The following is a 23,371-nucleotide window of genomic DNA, read 5'->3' as shown; positions in this document are numbered from 1 at the left end:
TTTAGTCAAGTAAAATGACAAAATATCTTAATGGAACATGATCTTTACTTAATATCCAAAAGATTTTTGGCATAAAAGAAAACTCTATCATTTTGACCCATACAATGTATTGTTGGCTATTGCTACAAATATACCTGTGCTATCAAGACTGGTTTGGTAGTCCACAGTCACAAATGTGTTACCCATTAGCCTATATACTGTGAATGAACATTTTTGTGACTATCGTTTATGTTTAAAATAAACAAAATACTAAAATAAAACAAAAAGATCGTTAAAAATAAGAAACGTGTAAATAAGATTACTCATTGGTAATTCGTTTCTCAGGATTATCAGCCACAAGCCCTTAGATTTTTAATTTCTAAATAGCTTTAATTTGAATTATTTATTTGTTTCGTTTTATTTTATTTATGCATAATTCAACCAGTTATACTTTGTAAAATGTTACCTATTCGCCTATATATTGTGAATAAACATTTCTCTGACTATCGTTTATGTTACAAGTACAAAGTAAATAATAAAAACATGTATACATACAGTATACAATACATACAAATAAAGTAAATAAAAAATTATAAAAATAAATAACTCGTAATTAATTTCTCAGGATTATGAACCGCAACCCGATTTTCTGTCTAAAAATCTTTCCATTTATTTATTTAATGAAGATTCAAAGAAAAACATTCTATGCGCAAAAAAAGAATTATGGTGTAGCAAAATATGTTTTTACCAGCACAACTACAAAAGCGCCACTAGATGGCAGTACTGACCTGGAGTCAACAATTTATCAATCTGTGCTTGTATATGTTTAGAAAACGAGGTTATTTATGACATACTCATATTATACATGGTAAAGTTTTGTTAAAGCATTCTATATTGTGTAAAGTAGAGGACATTTGTAAACTCCGCAGGTTAAAAAACAAAAATGAGAAATGCAAGACGGATCCAATCTAAACTTCACTCACACACCTGATCCAAGGTCATCCGTAATCACGGTGTTGCCTCGGGTGACTGATTACAGTAGCAGCCAGCAGAGCTAAATCAAAGGCCAGCCTCATTTACAGACTCTCGCGTCCTTTAAAGCCCTCCAATTTCCCTAGGACTTCCTGAGGGACAGTCGTTGTTGTGCTAGGCACACTGCGAATAAGCAGAACTCATAGCATGATATCCCATTAGACCAGAGCAGCTCCCATAAGCCTGAGCAAGAACACAGAATGTCACACCATTAGCATTCCACATTGGCCCCAACCTCCAGCTGTAAAGGTACAAATGAACAGCGTTGCAGGCAGCAAGTCGATATGCTCACACAACCTTTGTAATGGGAACTGAAGCAAGAGCAGCAAAAAAAAAAACAAAGACAGCTCTCCTTCACTCTAAAGGTCATGCTGTCATGGTCAGAGTTGATATGTGGGAATGTTTCAGCATTTGTGCATTTATGTTCAAAATGTCTGTATTGGGAACCGTCAATATAAATGCTTTATGTCTTATCATCAGGAATCTTTTTGTGACATACACGTTATGACTATTTGAAAATGACACTTATGGATAGATTAACCTTTTTTATGTTATATTATCTGTATTAAAACCAGTTTATGTTGCTTGATAATGCAAACAGGTATTTGTTCTAATTTAATTAAAAAGCTTGTTGGTGAGCATAACTTGTATTTATATATTTCTCACATAGTGCACCACAAGTGTGTCGCAGACCATTGCAGAGGTCAAAAACATGCATCACAACCAGTTTAGACTGATTAATGAACAAATTAATCTTACCTGTTGATTCTTTAAATGAATAGTTGAAAACACTCGCAAACCCAGGTTTGAATGGGACATTTTTAACTAATATTTTCAATCAGAGCTGCTTGTGTCAGCATATGACTCACTAAAGCTAGTTAATGTCAATGCGTCAAGAAATATGTAGCAATATGACAAGGAAAATAAAATAAAAAAAGTTGGTTAAAAGAGAATAAATATTTTTGTTCTGGGAACCTCTGATTTAAAGACTAGAACTACCGAGAACATTACAGTATTAGCATAAAGCTACATTTACAGCTTTGTATAAAGAAATAAACATCTTTACATGTACAAAAACTAAATCTGACAAATCTAATGAGGCACTATGATAAAAGTGTCATTTGGAAAAAGCACAATTTGCAAATGGCTCTCTTTGGATGCCACTGAGAGAAGAAATTTGTAACATTATGTGCTTGACACTCTCCACACGGCACAAATTATTGAGGCTCTATGTATAATTTAAATTAAATTACACACAGAGAACAATATGGCCTAGATATCAAACTAGTAATTTCTGGAAACAGAAAATGTGATATAATTATACAGTAACCCAGTTTTCTGAATTACGAACCAATGTGGATCATACGGTTACGATTAATAAGTAATGTGAATAATAAACTGTTTGTTCTTGTCACATTTAACATAATCTTTGAACATATTTGTTTAGTGCATCTTTTGCAATTAAAATGTTCAGCAAAATTGGACATTGCTCTTTCAATCCTCTACAAAGAACATCATCATAAGCTTTTATTCATAATGTGTTCCAGTTCAAATGTTCAGGTTTTGTCCTCAAAAGGACACAGAGGTTCTGAGTCCGAGAAACACCCCAGTGCTTGAACCTCAGGAGTCTGTGCTGTTTTTTGTAACCGGTGCCGGTCTCCAGTCTGGTTGATGGAAGTGTATGTTGAACATACGTGCCCAGTTGGCAAAGACACATTTTTCAGTGATGAAACGATGGTGGCTGCCATGCCGGCCCTGCTCGTGGGAGAGATACATTTTACATTCATCTGGCCCCGCAGGCTCGTAATAGTGATACGGCACTGACAGCTCGAGGTTGGGCGACCTGAGAAGAACAGTCACATGTGTAACTGAAATTGTCATAAACCAGCAAAATACAGTGAGGTTTGAATGAAAGCCTGGTATATGCAACAATGATCCAACAGCATTATGGTGAATATGGAAAAGAAAGTCTCACTTGCAGAACTCCGGAGGAATCATGCCATAGACGTCGATTCTGTCACAAATCTCCACAGCGATCGCCATAGTGAACCAACCCGTGCTGAGCCATGAATTTGACCTTTTTCTGAATAACACATGAGAGAACAAACGTGTGATGATCAAACGACCCTGTTCCCTGCAGCCATTACTTCAGTGTCACATGATCCAGATTTGGCGTTTGCAATGTTTTAGTTTAAATGGACAGCTTAGATGACTCATAATTGGAGATGGATTGAGATAAGAGCGATATAAGGAGATAAAGGAAATAAAAGATCCACAAACAGACAGAAAAAACTGAAGAGTTTAAGAACATGTGAGCATTTTGCCCTGAGCAGTTTGTGTCTGATTGGGTACATCCCAGCTGGCAGCTGTCTCCAGCTGGCACCGATCCTCTACTAACCCTTAATCTGCACTGATGCCAAGCCGTGTGCCCTGTGGGCCAGCGATACCAAGCCTCCAGCAGGCTCTGGTGGTCTGCACATTAGTTAACAACACCCCTATGCTGCATTTAAAGTTAATACTTCCACCTCTCTTTAAATTATGCTGCTTTTTTCATTTTTTTTTTCTTTTGAGAATACTTGGAAATAAATATTTTTAAATTTTCAGAGTTAACTACTATATGTTTACAGTTGAAGGTCTATCCTCCCGACAACTGAACACTGTGGATCAAAAACCTGTTTGTGTGACCAATGGATGATACGGTTAATAAAATTACACACTTCAGCTTTAAATAAATCTTATATATATATATAATTCAGTCCTGAGCTAAATTGCAAATTAAAACATATTACAATTTTAATTAATATAATAATTAAATAATAATTTATTTATACATTCATATATAGATGTAGATAATTTTATATACATTTTTGTATTTTTTAATTTCTATTTAAATAAAGTATATCGTTTCTACAATGTTTTTCAGAAAATGGTACAAAATCTAGACAATCACAGTTTATTTATTTATAATTTGTTTATAATTCATTTATTCAAATGAATCAAAAACATTTTAAATTAGCTAATTTATTTTTACAAATACAATGATAAGGTCTTATAAAATAAAGTTTTTAAATAGTTTCTATAGTTTATTTATTGATTGGTAACTAGTCAGGTACATTTTTTAATTTACTGATTTGGTCTCACAAATACAATAATACTGTAGATGATTCAAGTGATAACAAAATAATTCAAGAGGTTAATTAAAAGATAGTAAAATAAATACACACTGAATACACCTGAGTGTAACTATACTAATAATGTTTTGCAAAAATGTTCATGTTGGTATTTAAGCTATTTTTATAAAATTTGTAATTTATAGTCATAAATATAAAGACTTTCTGGGTCAAGTTGGTTTTTGTATTACATTTACGGAACAAATTTTGCCTTTTCATAAAAAGGTCAAAATATTTTTGTATTTTGTAATTGCTGTATGACCTCAATAAAACAAGGATATGCAGGAGTCCTCTTAGAAAACAAAGTACTGTAAAGAGTTTCTACAGTAACTTGCAGCAAGTGGTACAAATCAAGAGAGATCATGCGAAAACACAAAGAAACATTACCGTCCTCACCTATCTTTGCCTGTTTCCTTCTTAAAGAGCTCATCAAAATACAGCATCTTTAACCTCGAGATGACGTACACCTGTAGTTTAGGCATCATGCGCTTCAGCAGACGCAGGTTGTTGTAGACAAGGCCTTTACCGTCTTGCCGCATGCAGTTTCCAGGCCCCCAGAAGATAAAGAAGGTGTTCTGGCTGGAGTTGAGTAGCTCAAGGCGGTTTCGTAGCACGCGTTGCATGCTGGAGTGTGCGACCACACGCAGGCTCGTTCGCTGGCCCACGTCCCTCTGGTAGCCTCGTGTTGGGGCATCATTCATACGGATGACGCACTCCTTACGGTCAATCTCCGCACCTCGACCACTTCCGGTCATGTGACCAGAGCTGGTCACTAAGGCACAGCTTTTGCAATGCATCCTAAGAGGCTGAGGATGGAGACAACGATGAGAAGTTTTAGATTTCAAGTTCATCATATCATTTATTCAAGTTGGTTTCATACACTTTTGAAAATGTTTCTGAAATGTTTCTAATAACTAAAAATTGGTGGTTAATAGTGCTTAATTAGAACTTACTAAAATACTTCCCTTGCATTTGATGTGTGTGTGTTCTGTACTCACTCTTGTTTTTGTACTCAATCTGTACATTTTTAGAATATCAATTTTTAAAACAAAATTGCTTCACTGCTCATTTTTTTCAAATAATTATTAATAAAATGTTTTTTCAAGACTTTCAAGCCTTATAATGAACCTTTTTTTCCTTTTTACCTCCACACAGTTAAACTACCCAGACATTGTTGACTACATCCCACATTAAATATCAAAATGACTCTAATTCAGAAATTAAAAACGTCCATCATAGAAAAGATGTATTAATTTTGTATGAAATCTGAAAGCTACAATTATGAACAGGCTACAATTATAAGGACAAAAGACGAAAGGATAAAGCTATGGTGGGTGAATGATTTAGATCCATGTTGAAGGATCTGAGGATACTCAAATGCAAACAGTTTGTGTTTCTTCAAGAGAGCAACCACACATTTGTGTTGTGTTTTACAACTTCCTTTCTTATTTATTTGTTTATTCTCCGTTCATTAATTCATTCATCATTTAAACATTTTATTATTACATTTAATCATTATTTATAATAACCATTTATATACTCATCATTTATATTATAGTATCATTTTTATATTATATTATGTTTTCCACTGTTATTTAGTCTTACAACGTGTGGTTTGAAGGACAATTTGTCTTCATGAGATAAGAAAACGTCTCCATTTCAAGGTTTTTAACATCACGGGATGTTGTTGTGAAGAAGTACATTTCTATTGCTTGGTATAATAACACTTGTTGGATTTGTGCTGGTCAGACAAAGATTGTTCAATAAACTCTGCTTCTTTTTATCATCATCACTTCATCTCCTGCTTCTGCTCTTCTCTGGCTTTGCTCAGTCAACTTCTTGGCTGATAGAAGACGGTTAATACAAAACGGATATTTTCTGACAGGATCTGGAATCTGGGTCTGGATCTGATATTTCTGGCATGGAGACATGATGTAACATTTTGTCGTAGTCGGCAGGATGGAATGACACTGAGATTTTATCTCCATAAGAGTCAGAGTTGTGATGGTTTCTCGCATGGCCAGTGGATGGATTGTCCCAGACCGCTGGGCTACTGTCTCCGGACCAACAAGTGAGGACAAAGACGATTCCTGCAGGCTTTCCCCTGGCTAAACTGCAGCAAGGCAGTGTAAGTGTGTTCTGTTTGACATTTTATCGAAATTCAGTACCTTGGGTAACAAAGCTAACGGGTCAGATATGATATAATTTCTACAGTTATGGAGGAGTAGGAAGTAAAGCTAAATAATGACGTAATTAATTTTGATAGAACAATTAGAAGATAATTTTAAGATCAACAAGCAGAAGCAGTAATACTTGATGAATAGTAGCTAAATATACAATCACAGTGCAGAAAGGTGATCTCAGGTAACCTAGTGCGGCAGAAAATCTGAAGGTGTTAAAAGATATTTGTCAGATTAAACAGAAGGCTAAGAAAGAAGGCTAAATTTCTCAGCTCAGTGTGAAATTATCATCTTGTCTCAGGTTCTGAGAGGGAGCCATTTCAGATTTCTAGAACAACAATGGTTTTTAGTGACACTGCTAATTGGCTTTGGTCAATGCTACTAGATATTTTCTTTGCCATTTTATTTGTAACCGCTATTTCATCACCAGTCTTTGCAAAAAAGACTTTGTATATACACCCTATTGAGTCAAAATCTTTCAGTAACATCTAGCTGCTGTGAGTTGCTAGAACATATCTGATTTCTGGTACTATTCAGAAGCTGAGATTCTTTTTGAGGATATTGCGCAGTGGGATTAAAACGTAGTTGTAAAGGACATTTAGACAATTTGTAAATCTAAATTGTAATTAGATTTTCTTCACTGTTCATCATTTGTGGACAATGGAGAATGCAAGGCTGTTAACAACAGACTAAAAGTCTAAATCGGATCTAAATGATCAGATAGATAACAGACTCTGAACCTTGCTTCTTTATCTGGTCACATAGAAACAAAGTTTGTATAGGACACTTAGGCATTTTAAATGTGTTCATGTTTAAACAATATGGGCGAAGGGATTTGTGCCAAGGTAAACAGATGTTTTATTAGCTACCCCAGCCTTCAGATATAGGAGATGTAGAATTATTATGGAAAAAATCATTTATATTGTTAATTAGCTCATTCATTTTGAATGAGCCTGGGGGAAATGCTGTAGGAAGGAGTCATGAGGAAGAACCTCAGGGCCAACCTCATGATGAAGATATGGGGTGGAAGATTATTTTAAAGAATTTTGCTTTTCAAAAAGAGCAGACTCTGTTTTGAGTTCTCTTGTTTTTGTGTTATCGCAGATTAGTGTCGTCGACCTTCAGGAAATTCACTGAGAGGTTTGAGCCTTATCATAGAGAGGACGGTTTGTGTCAACAAACACCGGCAAACAGAACTTTAGAGACGGAACTACACTGTTCAACCTCATGATGGTTCTTCAGAAAGAACAGAGCAGACTACTGAGACATTCTGAGCTACAAAAGAGATATTTTATATTAATGTCTTAAGGTAAGATTAATGTCAAAGATACATGACTGAAAAGAAACTAAATTAGACTTTTTTTGCTTTGGTTTTTAACACTGTACAAGGGTACTTTAAAGTCATAGAATCATCATATACAATTAAAACAGGCCAATCGTTGGGTGGTTTTAATTGTAATCTAAAAGATGATATGGTCAAAACATGATGTGATGTGGATTCAATGATTTATCCATGGCTAGAAGGTCATAGCAATGTAATTTTTATCAAACCTTAAGGAAATTTTCCTTAGTTCTCCACATAATGGATTTGTATGCACATTTATTACCACTACCTGGTTTGATTTCTAAGTAACATGGGTAGATTTGGCAGTGTAAATAAATGACATAGAATACAACCTGAATATATATTGTCTCTTGAGTATATTACTTTAAATAGCAGCAGCGATTATTAATTGTCCTTTTGAAATCTTTATAAAAGTTTGAGTCTTTGTTCTGTCCAAAAAGGTGAAAAGAAATCGGTCGAATCGGGAGGTGTTTGGAGGTCATGAGAATGTTACTTTGGGTGTCAAGCTCAGAGTCTCATCGTAAAACGGTCTTCCCTCATTGAATTACGCGTAAAGCGGTCAGGAGATTCAGGGAGAGTCTGTGCTGGAGCATTTCCAGATACAATGTGCTTTGTACTGCTTATTCGACTTTATTTATGGTAAACCGGTCAGGAACAACATTGAAGGTTCTGTTCTTTAAAGGCAGCCAGATGTTCTCCTCAAATCTATCATTGTTTTATGGGTCTCATGAGATAAGACGATTGTCCTCAAGACAGGGAGGCGTCAGTAGGCTTTGTCAATTTCTGACTGGCACATGTTCAAGAAGGGAATCTTCTCAGTTTTGCCTTCGGTATGTGAGATTCTATAATTGTTTGGGTCTTGTTCAATGAGGTTCTACAATTTTAACCATTTATATATACTAATATTATTAATTTGTTCATTGATAAGTTATTTATATTATATTCTTCTGACGTGTGGTTTAAAGGGCTTCATTTCAGTTTTTAACATAATGCGATGTTGTTGTGAAGCAGTAATTTTCCATTGCTATCTCTTGTTCAAAACGGGTATTTTCTGACAGGATCTGGCATCCAGGGCTGGATCTGAGACATGATCTAACAATGGGAATGAGATTACCAGCAAATGAATGCATGGAAACACACTGAAAGGGCAGAACAGATCAAAGTGCCTGGGCCACAAAGACTTCCTTTACCTTTATTGGTACTTTTAGCTCCATTATTGAATCTCTCCAGCATAATCAACTCCAAGTCATTGAACCAATTCACAAGAAAAGCTTCAAGGGAAAGCATTCTGAACCCTCATTTAAGAGTAAAGATTTCTACAGAGTGTCTTAAAAACTAAAGTATAGCATAACATGTTCAACATGATTGCATGATTGCATTCAATTCACCAAAAAATGGCTCTTTTTTTAAAATCAACATGTCAGTCAATACAAACAATCCACCTGATTTTCAAACTGTAAAACATGGGGCAGGAAAGGTGTGTATCCTCACACTAAATGTACTCTAAAAACATACTATTGCACTATTTTTTGCAAAATAATGCTTAATCCAATTTATAGTTGAGCTAAAATGACTAATTTATACAAATGACTTCAAGACAAAAGGTCCAAAATCAGGCCGAAACAGCACAGTGGCCCAACAGACCTGCCACTGTGTAAGATAATTCATTTGCAGTGAAGCTGTACGCCCTCAGAAAGCCCTTTCCCTATGCAGGTATCTCTGCCTCTTAGCCATAGAGACTCTTTTAGATTTCTTCTGCAGTGATAAACAGGGTTGTTTCCATGGAGATAATAGCCCAGTGGAGAGCAAGCAAATCAGGCCCAGTAAATAACCGTCCACACTTATTATTCTCTCATTAACATCCTCATTCTTAAGCTCTCTCCAGTGGGACATATGATCATAATTACTCTAATAGCAAGCTCTATTTCTGAGAACCTTTCTGAGAAAAAATAAATTCAGGCCATTCTCCTTTATGGAAAAACATGCACCCTGTACAAAAGTTTTTTTGATTTGATTGAGTGTATGAAGCTGATGGAGGTTGAATTGCATTTCATAAAATTTGCATCATTATTTAATGAGCAAGGATGCAGCAAAATATCAGTGGTGGTCGATATTAAATACTATACTACATCTATTAAAGATAAACTCTAAAAAGTAATAATTTAAATAATAAATTTAACAAATTTAATTTTGGCAACACAACATTATGTCATATTCATTTTGAGATTTGCTAAAGATTACATTTAACAATATTAAATTATTATAGTTTTTAAAGATGCAATTGAGCATTAGATGACGGTAAAGGTAATATGAGCGTACCAATTAAATATACAAAACAAGCTCATAAATATTGGACATCCATCACTATTTCATTAAAAAAAAATCATATTTTAAGGTGACTTAATTCATACACTACATTGCAAAGTAGGTCGACACTGGATCATAGGCATCACACCATACAAAATGAGCTTTTCCCATCAGACAGATCCTCTGAATGTTCTCCAGCTACTCTTCAGGGTGAAATGAAACTGGAAAACTATTTCCTTCCCCTGATGGTTAGAAAATTGATGTGATTTTTGATGAAGACTTGTAGGCCATGTTCATTTAGCGATCTTCCACACTGTTCATTTGCACTAATATGAGCAAATCTTCCGCTTCTGACTGTTACAAAATTACTTCCACGGAGTATCCATTAAAATCTGGCTCTGAATCCTGGAGCTCTTATTAGCTCGGATAGGAGTGCTCTTTTGACTAATGAGAACTGGTAGACTTGAGAGCCATGTCTGTCAGTGAGAAGTATGACAGAGATGCCTTATGACAATGAGACCGGCTTTGAAGAATACTCTAGGCTTTGATGAGCACAGGTATTCTCAGGGTCAAATCTAAAGATGATAAAGATGTCAAAAATACAAAAACATTTTCACTAACAAGAACATGGCTCTCTTAGATGTTTTATATTTAGATACTTTATATATATTTCATCATACCCATAATAAAGGCAAAAATATAAGTTCTATAATCGTTTGTTCACCCTCATGTCACAATAGTCCCTCTCTATATATTGTGGAAAACAAAAAGGATTATTTATAGCAGAATATCCAAGCGGTTCTTTTCCAGACAATGAAAGTGAATGGTGAACATGACTCTAGAGCAAGTATCTTCTTTACACTATGTTCTTCTGTTTTTGACACAATTTTATTGTATGGCTTCAGAAGCCCTGGAATATAGTGCATAATGATGCTTTCTGGGACTTCTTTTTCAGAGCTCGACAGACCATGGTCCCCATCCATTTCACTGTATAGAGGAGAGCAGTGTAAACAATCATCAAAAATGTCCTTTTATCTTCCACAGAAGAAAGAAAGCACATGGGGGTGAGTAAATGATGCAGAGCTTTCATTTTCAGGTGAACTAGTCCTTTAATGACCAAAATATATCATCCATGTTTACCTTAAATACTTATGCAAGTAATTAGTGTGTAATCTCTCATTATGCACACTATATAAATATAACTATATGTGAATTTTTAACACCCCTGAGAGTCAATAGCATTTTTTGCACAGTTGTAGTGTTAAAGCAAATCCCTGGTGTCATTATAGAGCACATGTGAACGAGGGAAAGAGAAGAGAGGGAGAGAACCAAGAGGCAGATTTACATCCTTGATAGTTCTGGTGATTACAATGCCTCAAGATGAGGGCAAATCTTGACAACACCTGCTTGCAGCTTCCCACTTTAGCTGATCAGGAGTGAAGGAAGAAATTATAGCATCACTTGGATGGTGTAATTTAAAAGGCTTTAAAAGGCCTGAACCTGATTTATCATGAAAAACAGAGAGACAGGAGACATAAAAAGATGACAGAAAAAAAGAAAAATGGCCAAGTCTTCTGAATATTATAGTGCACTGCATGTCATGTGATGCCAGTGCCAATATAATAATGCTTATCTGTCGGAGGAGATTATTTGATGACTATAAGGAGAAAAGCAACTGCATAAAAATAGTTTGATGAAAAATGTAAGGATTCTTCATATTTAAGTTATACGTGGAAAATTATCCAAATGTCTTGACTCATCCGAGTCGCATTAATGAGCTTATGCATTGTGAGCAAATTTGAATTCTGAGAACAATTAAGGTTTTTTGCAAAGGTAAAATATAGGAGACCCGAGACTGGTCAGATACAGCCTGGGTGAGATTATGGATTTTAAAGTAAACATTTACAATGATCTCCAGATGTCTGTAAAACATTTACAAAAAAAAAATAAAAAATACAGACATTTGGAGCTAGGATTGAGGATATAGAAAAGAACAGAATAAGGTGCTGAGCATTCCACTTTCACAAAAAAAGGGGTTTTAACATCTTAATAATTAAATCAAAAGCCATTAATAATAAGATTTCACAGATCTCACAAGACTGATGCGTTGTCAGTCGTCAAAAGTAAATATGTTTAATACATTTGAAAACCATGAAAGAAGCAAGAAATATATATTTTTTAAGGTTTTCATATCAGATAGTTTAAAAATTTAGTTTAATAAATTAAGTGCCATATTAATCAAGTTACCTTATGATCAATGATGCTGCTGTAACCTTCTAAGTGGGATGTTTGCTGTTGTAGATCGTCCATCTGATGTCCATCTGGCAGCATCTGATCTTCTGGTGTGTCAGTAAAACTGCAGTTGTACAGGAATAATAAGCTTGTAAGCACGCTTACAACACCAATCAATATGATCCCATGACGCTGAAACAAAAGGACCAAGAAACTATTATTGAGGATGCTCAGATTATCCTCCATCAATGCTTCAGCTAACAGATGCATCAGTAAATGAAGGCACATTTTGAGGCATGAATGATTTACCACAATATTTAAGAAAAAGATTTGATACACAGCTTTAAAATGAAATGTTCAATGAACTGAATAAGTAGATAGTGTGTTTCAAAAATATTCATAATTGCATGAAATTGACAAGCTCCACGTAGGGGGTAAATTGTGATTTTGCAGTGTAGTTTGATTGCAAGTTTTTAGTAAGTTAAAATATTTTATAATTCCATTACCCATCTAAGCATCACTGTGACAAAAGGCTTTTTTACATATTAAAACATATGAAAATAATGAAACAATAAATAAAACAACATCCCAAACAAGAATTTACATTTGTGACACTGGAGCACAAAACCAATCATAACTTGCTGGGGTATATTTGTATAAATAGCCAAAAATACATTGTATAGGTCAAAATTATTGATTTTTCTTTTAAGACAAAAATCATTAGGATAAAGATCGTGTTCCATACTGTAAATATATCAAAACTTAATTTTTGATTAGTAATATGCATTGCCAAGGACTTCATTTGGACAACTTTAAAGGCGATTTTCTCAATATTTACGTTTTTTTGCACCCTCAGATTCCAGATTTTCAAATTCTATCCTAACAAACCATACATCAATGGAAAGCTTATTTATTCAGCTTTCAGATGATGTATAAATCTCAATCTCGAAAAATTTACCCTTTTGTGGTCCAGGGTCACACTTATATTAGTTATATTTAAATTAAATTGCATTGAATTATATAATTTCATCTGTGTACATAGCAATACAAAACGTGCTCAGCAAACATTAATTTGGCAACATATTCGTGCCTCTATTTGATATATTAATCATCCAGGCATCTGTAGTAAATTCACTGAAATCATGCTTATAACAGTTCACCATGGCAACCGCATTTTCCACCAAAATAGTATCAGGCTAGTGCAACTTGCCATTGATAAAACTGTCATCAGAAAGTAAATAACCATAAAAAGACAGATTCTGAAAGTCTGGAGAAAATTTCATATTCATCACTGATTACGTTTTTGCGGTAGCAACAATAACTGGAGTTACCATGGTAAATGTTTATAAAGTGTCCGAGAGAGTTTGCTCTACCGTTCGCGTCTTCATATTGTGAAGTGTTTAATTCTGTCCGTTTAGTCCAGGCGTGTCCAGCAGCTTTCCAAATCCACACTTCACATCTTCCAGCCAGCACTTCTGCTCACACACATCCTCATACTGAAGCTCAGCTGAACTCTGTCAGAAATAGTGCCTGCCCGCGCGCGTGGTCTTAAAGAACGCCGAGTCTCAATCCATCACGGTTCATTCAAATCATTTACAAGTATTGCCAATGTTTAGGTAGTCAAAGACTGTCCCTATTAAGCTCGAAATGTTAGCTAGTGGTGTCTAAACTGAAGGGACCTTAGTGCTGTTGGCTTCACTTCCTAAACTGAGCTAATGTCATTTTCCTCCTCTCTATATTTAGCCTACATTAATACAAATTTGATTTTGACAGCTGGACCACAATATCTCAGTGCTCCCTTGACTGCTACCCATGAAAAACTATATCAAATTATGCTTCTTGTTTACTGCAACGATCGTTTTAGGTAAGTACATTTTTGCAAGGGGTTAATTTAAATTAATTTATTTTTTGATTTGCAATCATATTGGCCACTTTTATTTTATTCCCTCAGGCCCTATAAGAGAGGATACAACTATTTTTAAATGGCTTTGGTGCAAGGAATACTGTTTTCTAGAGTCGCCTATGGAATGATTTGTAGTGCTGTGATGACCCTACTGTAATTTAGTTCTCTATTATGTCTTAGGCTATTAATGAGATGGCTTGGTATGATATATGTTAACGATCGGCAGTATGCGGCAGATGATATTTGATCATTTCATATGTAGTCATTTGATATTTCTGTCTGACACATGATGAATGATTTTTAGTATGACTCATAAATCATAAAGCAACACACTGCATTAGGTTCAGATATTTTTTCACAAAATAAAATAATATGAAATAATAAAATAATCTTACTTTTTAAAACTTTGGACAGGACATTGAATGAAATTCAATAGAGTATAGGCATCACACGCAAACCGTGACACTAAAACCTTTGGTCCTATGAAGATCAATAGGAGCATTCAAAAAATGCCACAGGCATACATTTCATAAACTGTATTGACTGATACTGCAGACAGAAAGCCTTCACAGGGATATATGTTTTTGATGCATGTGCTTTTAAACTCAGCCTCAGCCATTTATTACAGTGCATTAATTGATGGGAAATTCTGGGTTGCAATATATCAAACTCACATTCAGTTCTCTTCGGTCCGCAGTGAGATCTCACTTAAGAAACCATTATAATCCATCTGTTTTTATATTATTATGGGGCACAGTGACTGACATATTAAACAATGCTTATGATTTATAAAAGCCTACTACGCCAAATGCCAAAACAGAATAATTTATTTTGATAATCTAAAAGTCAGTTCTCAGTCATCACACGCATTGCCACTATGATATTCCACATGCATCTAAATGGATCTTCATTTGATCTCATAGAGGTCACTGACACCATTATTTTCATGCTTTATGAGGGGTGACGCAGGTGTCTTGAAATGAAAGTCTGGTAATGTGAACTGACTTCAGCATAAAAAGCACAGCCTATATCTCAAACCGCCAGCGTACGGCCTGGATGTAAAAGATACCATCTTCTCTTCTAAAAATGGCACGCAATGTGGCAGAGTTTCTCATGGGAGCAGAGATTTGCTGGAAGCTGTAATTTCGTCTGGAACTACGAGGAAATTGAATTTTTTTTTCCTTTCACACAACACTATATTTCATATATTGTCCATACATTTTTCAAATCTCACCTTCACTTTTTAGATTTAAAACTGCTCTCAACCCTTTGATTGTGTGAGAATAAGACATTGATTCATGATGGATGTCTTGCTGTGTGCATTAGTTTTGTTAAATAAATAAATAAATATTCCAAAGAATTACTAATTTCACATCTGAGCACATGATGATTGATACCTGGACTAATATTTATGTTACAGAATGATATTTTACTGTTCTCTTTCTCACTTATATCTTTGTGTTTAAACCAATATGGAAATAAATGCATGAATCTAATCTATTTTTCAGCATTATTTAGTTGATAAGAATCATTTTACTATGAATTGTATGTGGTTGTTTGTCTGTGAAAACAAATTAATCAAAAGAAGCCAATGATCTGAAGCACCCAGGATGAAATTTGCTAATTTCCTTCATTGAGCGTGGGTGAAAATTAGAAAAGGGCGAAGGCAACTGGGGATTGATTCAGTGTTTGTTGTCATTGGAGACAAATGAGAATTAGATTTTGCTTGCCCTCCTGTCTGCCTCATCAGTATATTTGATTAAATCACTCCTTGAGGCTGAGATTTATTGTGATGTGTGTGTATTAGGGGGACAGTGGTGACAGGAAGATAGCTGGCGATGCGTTTGGCATAAAATTAAAGCTTATTTGAATTAAATAGTCTTTCCTCTCTGATGAGGTCACAAACCGCTGCTCTTCCAGTGGACGGACAGATCAATTTTCAGAAAGATCACAGCAGTGTATATTACTGCCTTGAAAAAGCAGCAATCAAATCTTCTGCCTGAGCCTCTCTGCTTATATAAACACAGTGTCTCTCACATATATCTTTCTCTTCTCACTGTAAATTTATTGTGTTATCCTTGAGAAGAAGGTTGTAACAGTGAATTGCTACTTTTTGTGTCAAATAAACAACTCATCTCAACACTGGTTTGGGTGGTTTATGGAGACACAAATTTGTATAATGACATGGGTATGACAGAGGTATTACAATGTGAAGGTGGTTTATGAGGACACTATGTCACTGTAATTCAAAAGTCATAAAAAAAACAAACACACTAAATGGTGTTTTTATTTTTTAAATCTAAAAATGCACAAAGTTTTCTAGGTTTAGGTGTAGGGTTGGTGTTTATACTGGTTTGTACAGTATAAAAACCATTACGCCTATAAGAGTCCCCATAACCATACATCCCCACAAGTATAGTAATACCAGTAAATTCTGACTTAGTTTGTGGGGACAGTTTTTGTTCCCTTGAGAAACAAGCTTATAAATCATACAGAATGAAGTTTTTTGAAAATCCAAAAATGCAGAAATGTTTGTGTGAGTAGGTTTAGGGGTAGCGGTAGGGTAAGGGGGTTAGACAATACAGTTTGTACAGTATAAAAGCCATTATGCCTATGGAATGTCCCCATAAAACATGGAAACCAGTGTGTATGTGTAACTCAAATATCTAATCAGCCAAACAAATGGCAGCAACTCAGTGCATTTAGGCATGTTGATATGGCCATGGTGATCTGCTGAAGTTCAAACCAAGCATCAGAATGGGGAAGAGAGGTGATTTAAGTGATTTTGAATGTGCCTTGGTAGTTAGTGCCAGACGGGGTGGTCTGAGTATTTCAGAAACTGCTGATCTACTGGGAATTTCATGCACAACCATTTCTAGAGTTCACAGAGAATGGTCCAAAAAAGAGAAAATATCCAGTGAGCACCAGTTCTGTGGGTGAAAATGTCTTGTTGATGCCAGAAGTAAGAAGAGAATGGCCAGACTGGTTTGAGCTGATAGAAAGGCAACAGTAATTCAAACAACTACTCGTTACAACTGAGGTATGCAGAAAAGTATCTCTGATGCATATCAAACCTTGAAGCAGATGGGCTACAGCAGCATAAGTCCACACCTGGTGCCACTCCACTAAGACCAAATCATCTCAAACTGGTTTCAGTTGAACATGACAATGAGTTCACTGTACTCAAATGACCTCCACAGTCACCAGATCTCAATCCAATAGAGCACTTTTGGGATGTAGTGAAACAAGAGATTCGCTTGACATGGATGTGCAGTTGGCAAATCTGCAGAAACTGCATGATGCTATCGTGTCAATATGGACCAAAATCACTGAGGATTGTTTCCCACACCTTGTTGAATCTATGCCTCATAGAATTAAGGTAGTTCTGAAGGCAAAAATGTACCTAATAAATACAATCCAAGCTTCAAAGGACCACATTGCATGTTATCTTCTGAATATCATTCCGTATAAAAATATCTACAGCTTTTAAAAGTTGTGTTCAAAAGCACAGTGTTGACAGTTCATGGCCTTTGATTTCATGCATTCAAATCTGTAACCTTTCATTGACCCTACTGCACTACTCTACAGCACCCCAGAAATGTTCAGAATGTCTCCATGATATATCTGTGCAGAGGCTATTTTAAGATCCTGAAGCAGATGGAGCCAACCAAAACCCAACAAGTGTCTGGCCTTTTACGTGGCACCCTGAACAGATGAGCTGTCTCCTCACAAGACAGTGGTGATCACACAGAGAAGCAGGGGACACACTTTGTGAATGTTAATTTATTCATAGCAGGTGCCTGAAGAAAGGCACTCACCAAGTGTCTCACACATGGAGCAATCCTAAAATTATTTATCTAAGGGCACATCAGAATAAACAGAAAATGGGAGCAGGTGTCTGTCCTACCTGAGGAATTAATTTAAAGTTCTGAAGCCAAGCTTAAACTGTATCTCAGTTTATCTAAACCATGTATTACTGCTGGATAGCAAATAGCTTCTGGGGGGAAAATTTCACTTCAAATTTTAATCAGGCTCTCAGATCAATCTGAATGAAAGAGATATGTGAATATTCCAGATGGGCCATTACTAAATTACTTTATACAGATTATGAAATTAGAGCAGTCATTGTATCTGACTCATTTACTCACAGGTACCACTTTAGTCTTTAGTAGCTCAGTGTTGTTCAAAAGGGATGATTGTTTTAGGTTACGAACTAGCCTGGAATATACTGAGTTTTAATGTAACATTTTATAGTCACAAAAAATGTCTGAAAACCAATGGAAATCACAACAAAAGTGCTGAGGCTCTTATTGTATGTTCTATATACTACTTTTTTGCATATACACTACCATTCAAATGGTTGGGTTCATAATGATTTTTTAAGAAATTAATTTTTTCTCAGAGACGAAACATATTGATCAACAACGACAGTAGAGACAATTATAATGTTAGAAAAATATATTTCAAATAAATGCATTTTATTTATTTATTTATTTACATTCATTAAATGATAGAACAATTTCTAAAGGATCACGTGACACTGAATGGCTGCAGAAAATCAAAGGGAAATACATTTAAAAAACATTATATTTTAAATTATAATAATATTAAGCTACTGTATTTTGATCAAATAAATTCAGCCTTGGCAAGCATAAGACAATTTCAGAAACAAGACATTACTGACCCAGTAATATATTGTTTAATAGCCTAGTCTACAATTTAAAGCATTATCGAACAATGTTTTTTATTACTAGAAAGTGTCTTTACAGTTACATTTATTCATTTAGCTGACGCTTTTATCCAAAGCGACTTACAATTGCTATATATGTCAGAGGTCGCACGACCTCTGGAGCAACTAGGGGGTTAAGTGTCTTGCTCAGGGACACATTGGTGTCTCACAGTGGATTCGAACCCGGGTCTCTCACACCAAAGGCATGTGTCTTATCCACTGCGCCATCACCACCCCTGACTGTCTTTATTCAGTCATAGCAAACCAAATATGCTCACAAACACCTGTTACATTCACTTGAGAAACGGCAACAGTAAGCCGCTCCAACAGTACAATACAAGATGTTACAAGTAGCTATACCACATAATGTGCTTTGTTAAAAAGTTTAAAACCATCTTTGAACACCACTGAATCATTCGCACACTGTTAATGCTTTAAACATTACATGATATATTGCTAACCTCATATTAATACAATCGTGTGCCAAAACAACCAAAGCTTATTCCAATGGTTTTTGCATATTTGGGTAGTTCAGTCATTCACAAGAGCTGCATCTTATGTGTTGTACTGTATCCTGTTTTAGATTTGGCTCTGCTCTGAACAAGCTGTGCCCACAGTGGCACTGATATCACAAGCACCTGCAGTCCATTTATTCTAGCCCAACAACATACCACACTTGCTGTGTATTCTTAGAGTTTGCTGCTCAGCAGTGTTTGCTTGTTTGGTTTTTGATGCTTATATTATTCCTTGTATTTTGAAGCATAACCTTGTATCTTTAAAAGATTGAAAATAAAATACTGTAAGCCATGTTTGCTTTTGTAAAAGTACATACATCTACCTTGTATCTACCTGTTTTGACTGTATGTAGGACTGCACTATGTCATCTTGAAAACTCTGACTCATAAAAATACCACTCAAGATGAGCCACAGCACAACATGTCAGGAACTATAACTGATTAGCCACAACGAGATCAGTGGTATATCTTATTCTGTTTGAGTAATTTCAAAACACTAGTGCGAATGCAATCATGCATAAGCAAAAGCATGAGCTTTTGTTGGTATTTGCATATTTTACCGCAGCTTGTGCTAAGAACAACAATCTGAGATGCAAAGCCACCATTATTCAAACACAATTCACACTGTACACTAATTAGGTCACTCCCTTTATCATCCTCGTTATTTTGGATTTATTTGTACTTCATAAAACTATTGCACATTTAATTTTAATAAAGTTATTTGTTGCACAAAGTAAACAATTGTGAGAAAAACTGTTAAAATATCTGTGAAAATAATATACTTGAAACAGACAAACATCATCAGTAAGAATGTAAGTATATATATATATATATAAAATAAAATAAACCGATTATAAAGGACACTACTCTTCACTTACATAATCTTTACCCTGATGCCAGATTTCCTAACTGTCAGACTGTCTGACCCATTGAACAAACAAAAAATTTGAAAATAAAAGAAAGTTTATAATAAAGATTTCAATTACATTACACACACAGAGAGAGAGAGAGAGAGAGAGAGAGAGAGAGAGAATATCCATTATAGTTCCTGATTAATGAATCATGTCAGGACCAAGAAGTTGCAGCTGCCCCCTAATTTTGTAAGGAATTGAATTAATCATTATTGCTTATTAGACCAGTTACTTGAGTTTTAATAGGTTTTTGATTGCCTGGTCTAAAGTTTTCTGAAAGAATGCATTGAATTTACATGTGTTGTATTTTACTTTTGAACTCTGCATTACTAGATGAGACAGAAAAATGATGGATTATACGGTGGCCGAGAGAGCTCAAAGTGTTGCAATTAGAAAAAATACCTGCAAATTAAGAAAACAACTTCCTCAATTTTACAACGCACACACAAACAAACAAAGAAACGCACTGCAAATAAAATGTATTTGGTTGTGTTGTGAGCATTTGCAGTGGGTTTCTTTATTTGTTTGTGTTGTGAGCATTTGCAGCACCTGCTGTCAAATTGATGAAGATGTTTTCTTGATTTGCTGGTGCTTTGCATGTGTTTTGTGAAGTTGCAGCGCATTGAGCTCTCTCGGCCACCGTAGGATTCTCATAGGAACTCCATTTTTCCAAACCACAAATCAAGTAAATGAAAAATGAAAAAAATTGTCATACTTGTAGGCAGAGCTGGGTAGATTACTTACAAATTGTAATCCGTTACTGATACCAGATTACATGACAAAAATTGTAGTCAGTAACATAATCCATTACATTACACATTTTAGGTAATATAATCAGATTACTTTTAGATTACTTTTCATTTAACTCGTTAATCACATTGATTTAAATAGCATTATCTTGTACCATAATGATGTAAAAAATGCGAAGAGTAAGAAAACTTGTTCCATTCATCCATTCAACTTGTTCCACACAGCTGACAATTAATTAAATCATAAAAAAATAAAATAAATCATTTTAAAACAAACTCCCTTTCGAGGAAAGTCTCTTCACTCTGCGGCCATATTTGCAACGCCTTCTAAATCTTAATGAATGGGGGAATCCTGAAATCTCAAAAACTGCTTGCTGAACTCACTATTAAATTACATATGTCAAATCAGCAACAAAAATCTGAAATTAATGGCCCAATGCTTTCTTATGCTCAAATAGCATTTAAAAAGCTTATTTTTCAGGCTAGACCAGCCAATGCGCAAGCGGAATCATAACCCGCTTATACTGTGCATGTGCATTAGCTGGTCTAGTCAGGTTTCTATGGGAAATTCGGCCTTTTCATTTAGAAGGTGGGACTATTCCTACATATTGCGCATTGCAATTTCTCCCATTCATAAGTAGGCCTATAGGAGTGAACAGTCTTTGTATTTCCATAGTCTTTAAATAAAACACTTACTAAAAAAGATGAAATATTTTTATTTACCTGCATGCCATGTGATCATTAATCAACATCAAAGAAACCGTGAAGATGCAAATGTGATATTTAATTATAGAAATATTTATTTTAAAATCTCAGGGGTACTTAAAGCAAATATATTCGGTGAATAAGGTTTAGATGACAAAAAGTTTTGGAATGCCTGCATTACATGTAACTAAGAAATAATGTGAATATGTGCATTTTAATTAATTAATAATATATGGTTAAAAAAAAAACCTACAGAGTAGTAATTCAAATAAAAATGAATGTGTTCATCAGTAGTTGATGCAATATTGAAACCCTTTTAAACCTGAAATTATTTTTGTAAATCCAGTGGTCAAATGCTGTCCCCACCTGACTAATGACTGATCTCTGTGTGAATGTCCACAAAAATGGACTATAAATGCATATATAATATATATATAATGGCTAGGCTATTTTAGAAAGGAAAATGCAAAAGATGAAAAAGAGAAATTAGTGAGAATCGATCATTTATGAATAATTTATTGCTATTGTGTGAATAATATGTAATCATGTAATCTATAAAAAAATAACTGTATGTCTGATTACGAAAATGTAATTTACTCTAATTACAAGTACTTAATTTTTGGAATCTGATTACGTAATCCAGGTTACATGTAATCAGTTACTTCCCAGCTCTGCATGTAGGTAGCCGCAGTCCATCAAGGCAGACAGTATATTGTTTAAGAGTTGTATTCTAACAATTTGCTTCAAACTGCACTATTGCATCTGCAACAAATCAAAAATTTTAATAAAAACTTTCACATATTTAACACCTGTGTCAGATCATCAGAATTGAAAACCACTGTCACGTTCATCAATTTCCATCTATCACAACACATTACTGCCATCAGGTGGTGAAATGCAAACATTAGCAGCCACATGCATTTCCACAGCTTGAGCATGATTCACCTTTTCAGTTTTATTTCGCAAGATGTGATATGTCAAATCAAATAAGCTCCCTATGTATTTCTTATCTTACATGTAGTAGACTTTTAGGATGACACAAAACTATTGTGGTGATAACATGGAAAGTAGAGTCAGTGATAAGGGTCAGAAGAGAGTATATACTTCAAAACCATTCACATATCATATCACTGTGCAAAAACACTGCTTTTTTTATTAGTGGAAAGTATAATATGTCATGTAACTACTAGACTAATACTGTTTTATTACTTTTATTGCCAACTTCCCCATTCCGTGATGGTGAGTTGGCTTGAGGGGGGAAAACTTAAGATAGCCCACTGAGAAAGAAAGTGAAATACAATTTGAATTTGAACTTCCTCACTAACATAACATTTAACTAGTACTACTACATACTTCTGCACGATTTATATTTAGTTCCATGGTCGCCAATCATTGTGGTTTCCACGAGGCCATATCGTGCATAAATACTCACAGACTCTTATTGTGTAAGCACACTGTAATTCCAAAACACTGGAACATTGTTTTCAGCTGATTTCCTTCGATCTCTTGTGTTCACTGAAGCGAGTGTTTTTCCTGCGCCTGCCTGTGAGATTTCTTTTATTTTCCCACAAGTAGAACGATAAGTCCCGACTCCTGCGGTTGGATTGGCTTTTG

At 35.1% G+C, this 23,371-nt stretch overlaps 1 protein-coding gene across 4 annotated transcripts; it reads right to left on the bottom strand.

The window, feature by feature from the left end:
* Positions 1 to 29: 29 nt before the first annotated feature.
* Positions 30 to 23,335, bottom strand: LOC306847968 (alpha-N-acetylgalactosaminide alpha-2,6-sialyltransferase 5-like). 4 transcript variants are annotated; one of them, XM_079382236.1, is made up of 5 exons: positions 13,619 to 13,954; positions 12,261 to 12,437; positions 4,578 to 4,987; positions 2,987 to 3,094; positions 30 to 2,854 (listed from the first exon to the last, which is right to left on the bottom strand). In XM_079382236.1, the coding sequence occupies exons 1-5, from the start codon at positions 13,631 to 13,633 to the stop codon at positions 2,632 to 2,634; spliced, it is 933 nt and encodes a 310-aa protein (XP_079238362.1). In that variant the 5' UTR covers positions 13,634 to 13,954; the 3' UTR covers positions 30 to 2,631. The 4 variants fall into 4 exon arrangements, with proteins under 4 accessions (XP_079238362.1, XP_079238364.1, XP_079238365.1 ...); XM_079382238.1 differs by lacking the exon at positions 13,619 to 13,954 and adding an exon at positions 23,190 to 23,335 and having other exon boundaries at positions 408 to 2,854; XM_079382239.1 differs by having other exon boundaries at positions 629 to 2,854; positions 12,261 to 12,369; positions 13,619 to 13,743.
* Between the last annotated feature and the right edge of the window lie 36 nt (positions 23,336 to 23,371).

This window comes from Barbus barbus (assembly GCF_936440315.1).
Source record: "Barbus barbus genome assembly, chromosome: 28".
In the NCBI taxonomy this organism is placed as follows: Eukaryota; Metazoa; Chordata; class Actinopteri; order Cypriniformes; family Cyprinidae; genus Barbus; species Barbus barbus.
This window is presented reverse-complemented; position numbering and strand designations above follow the sequence as displayed.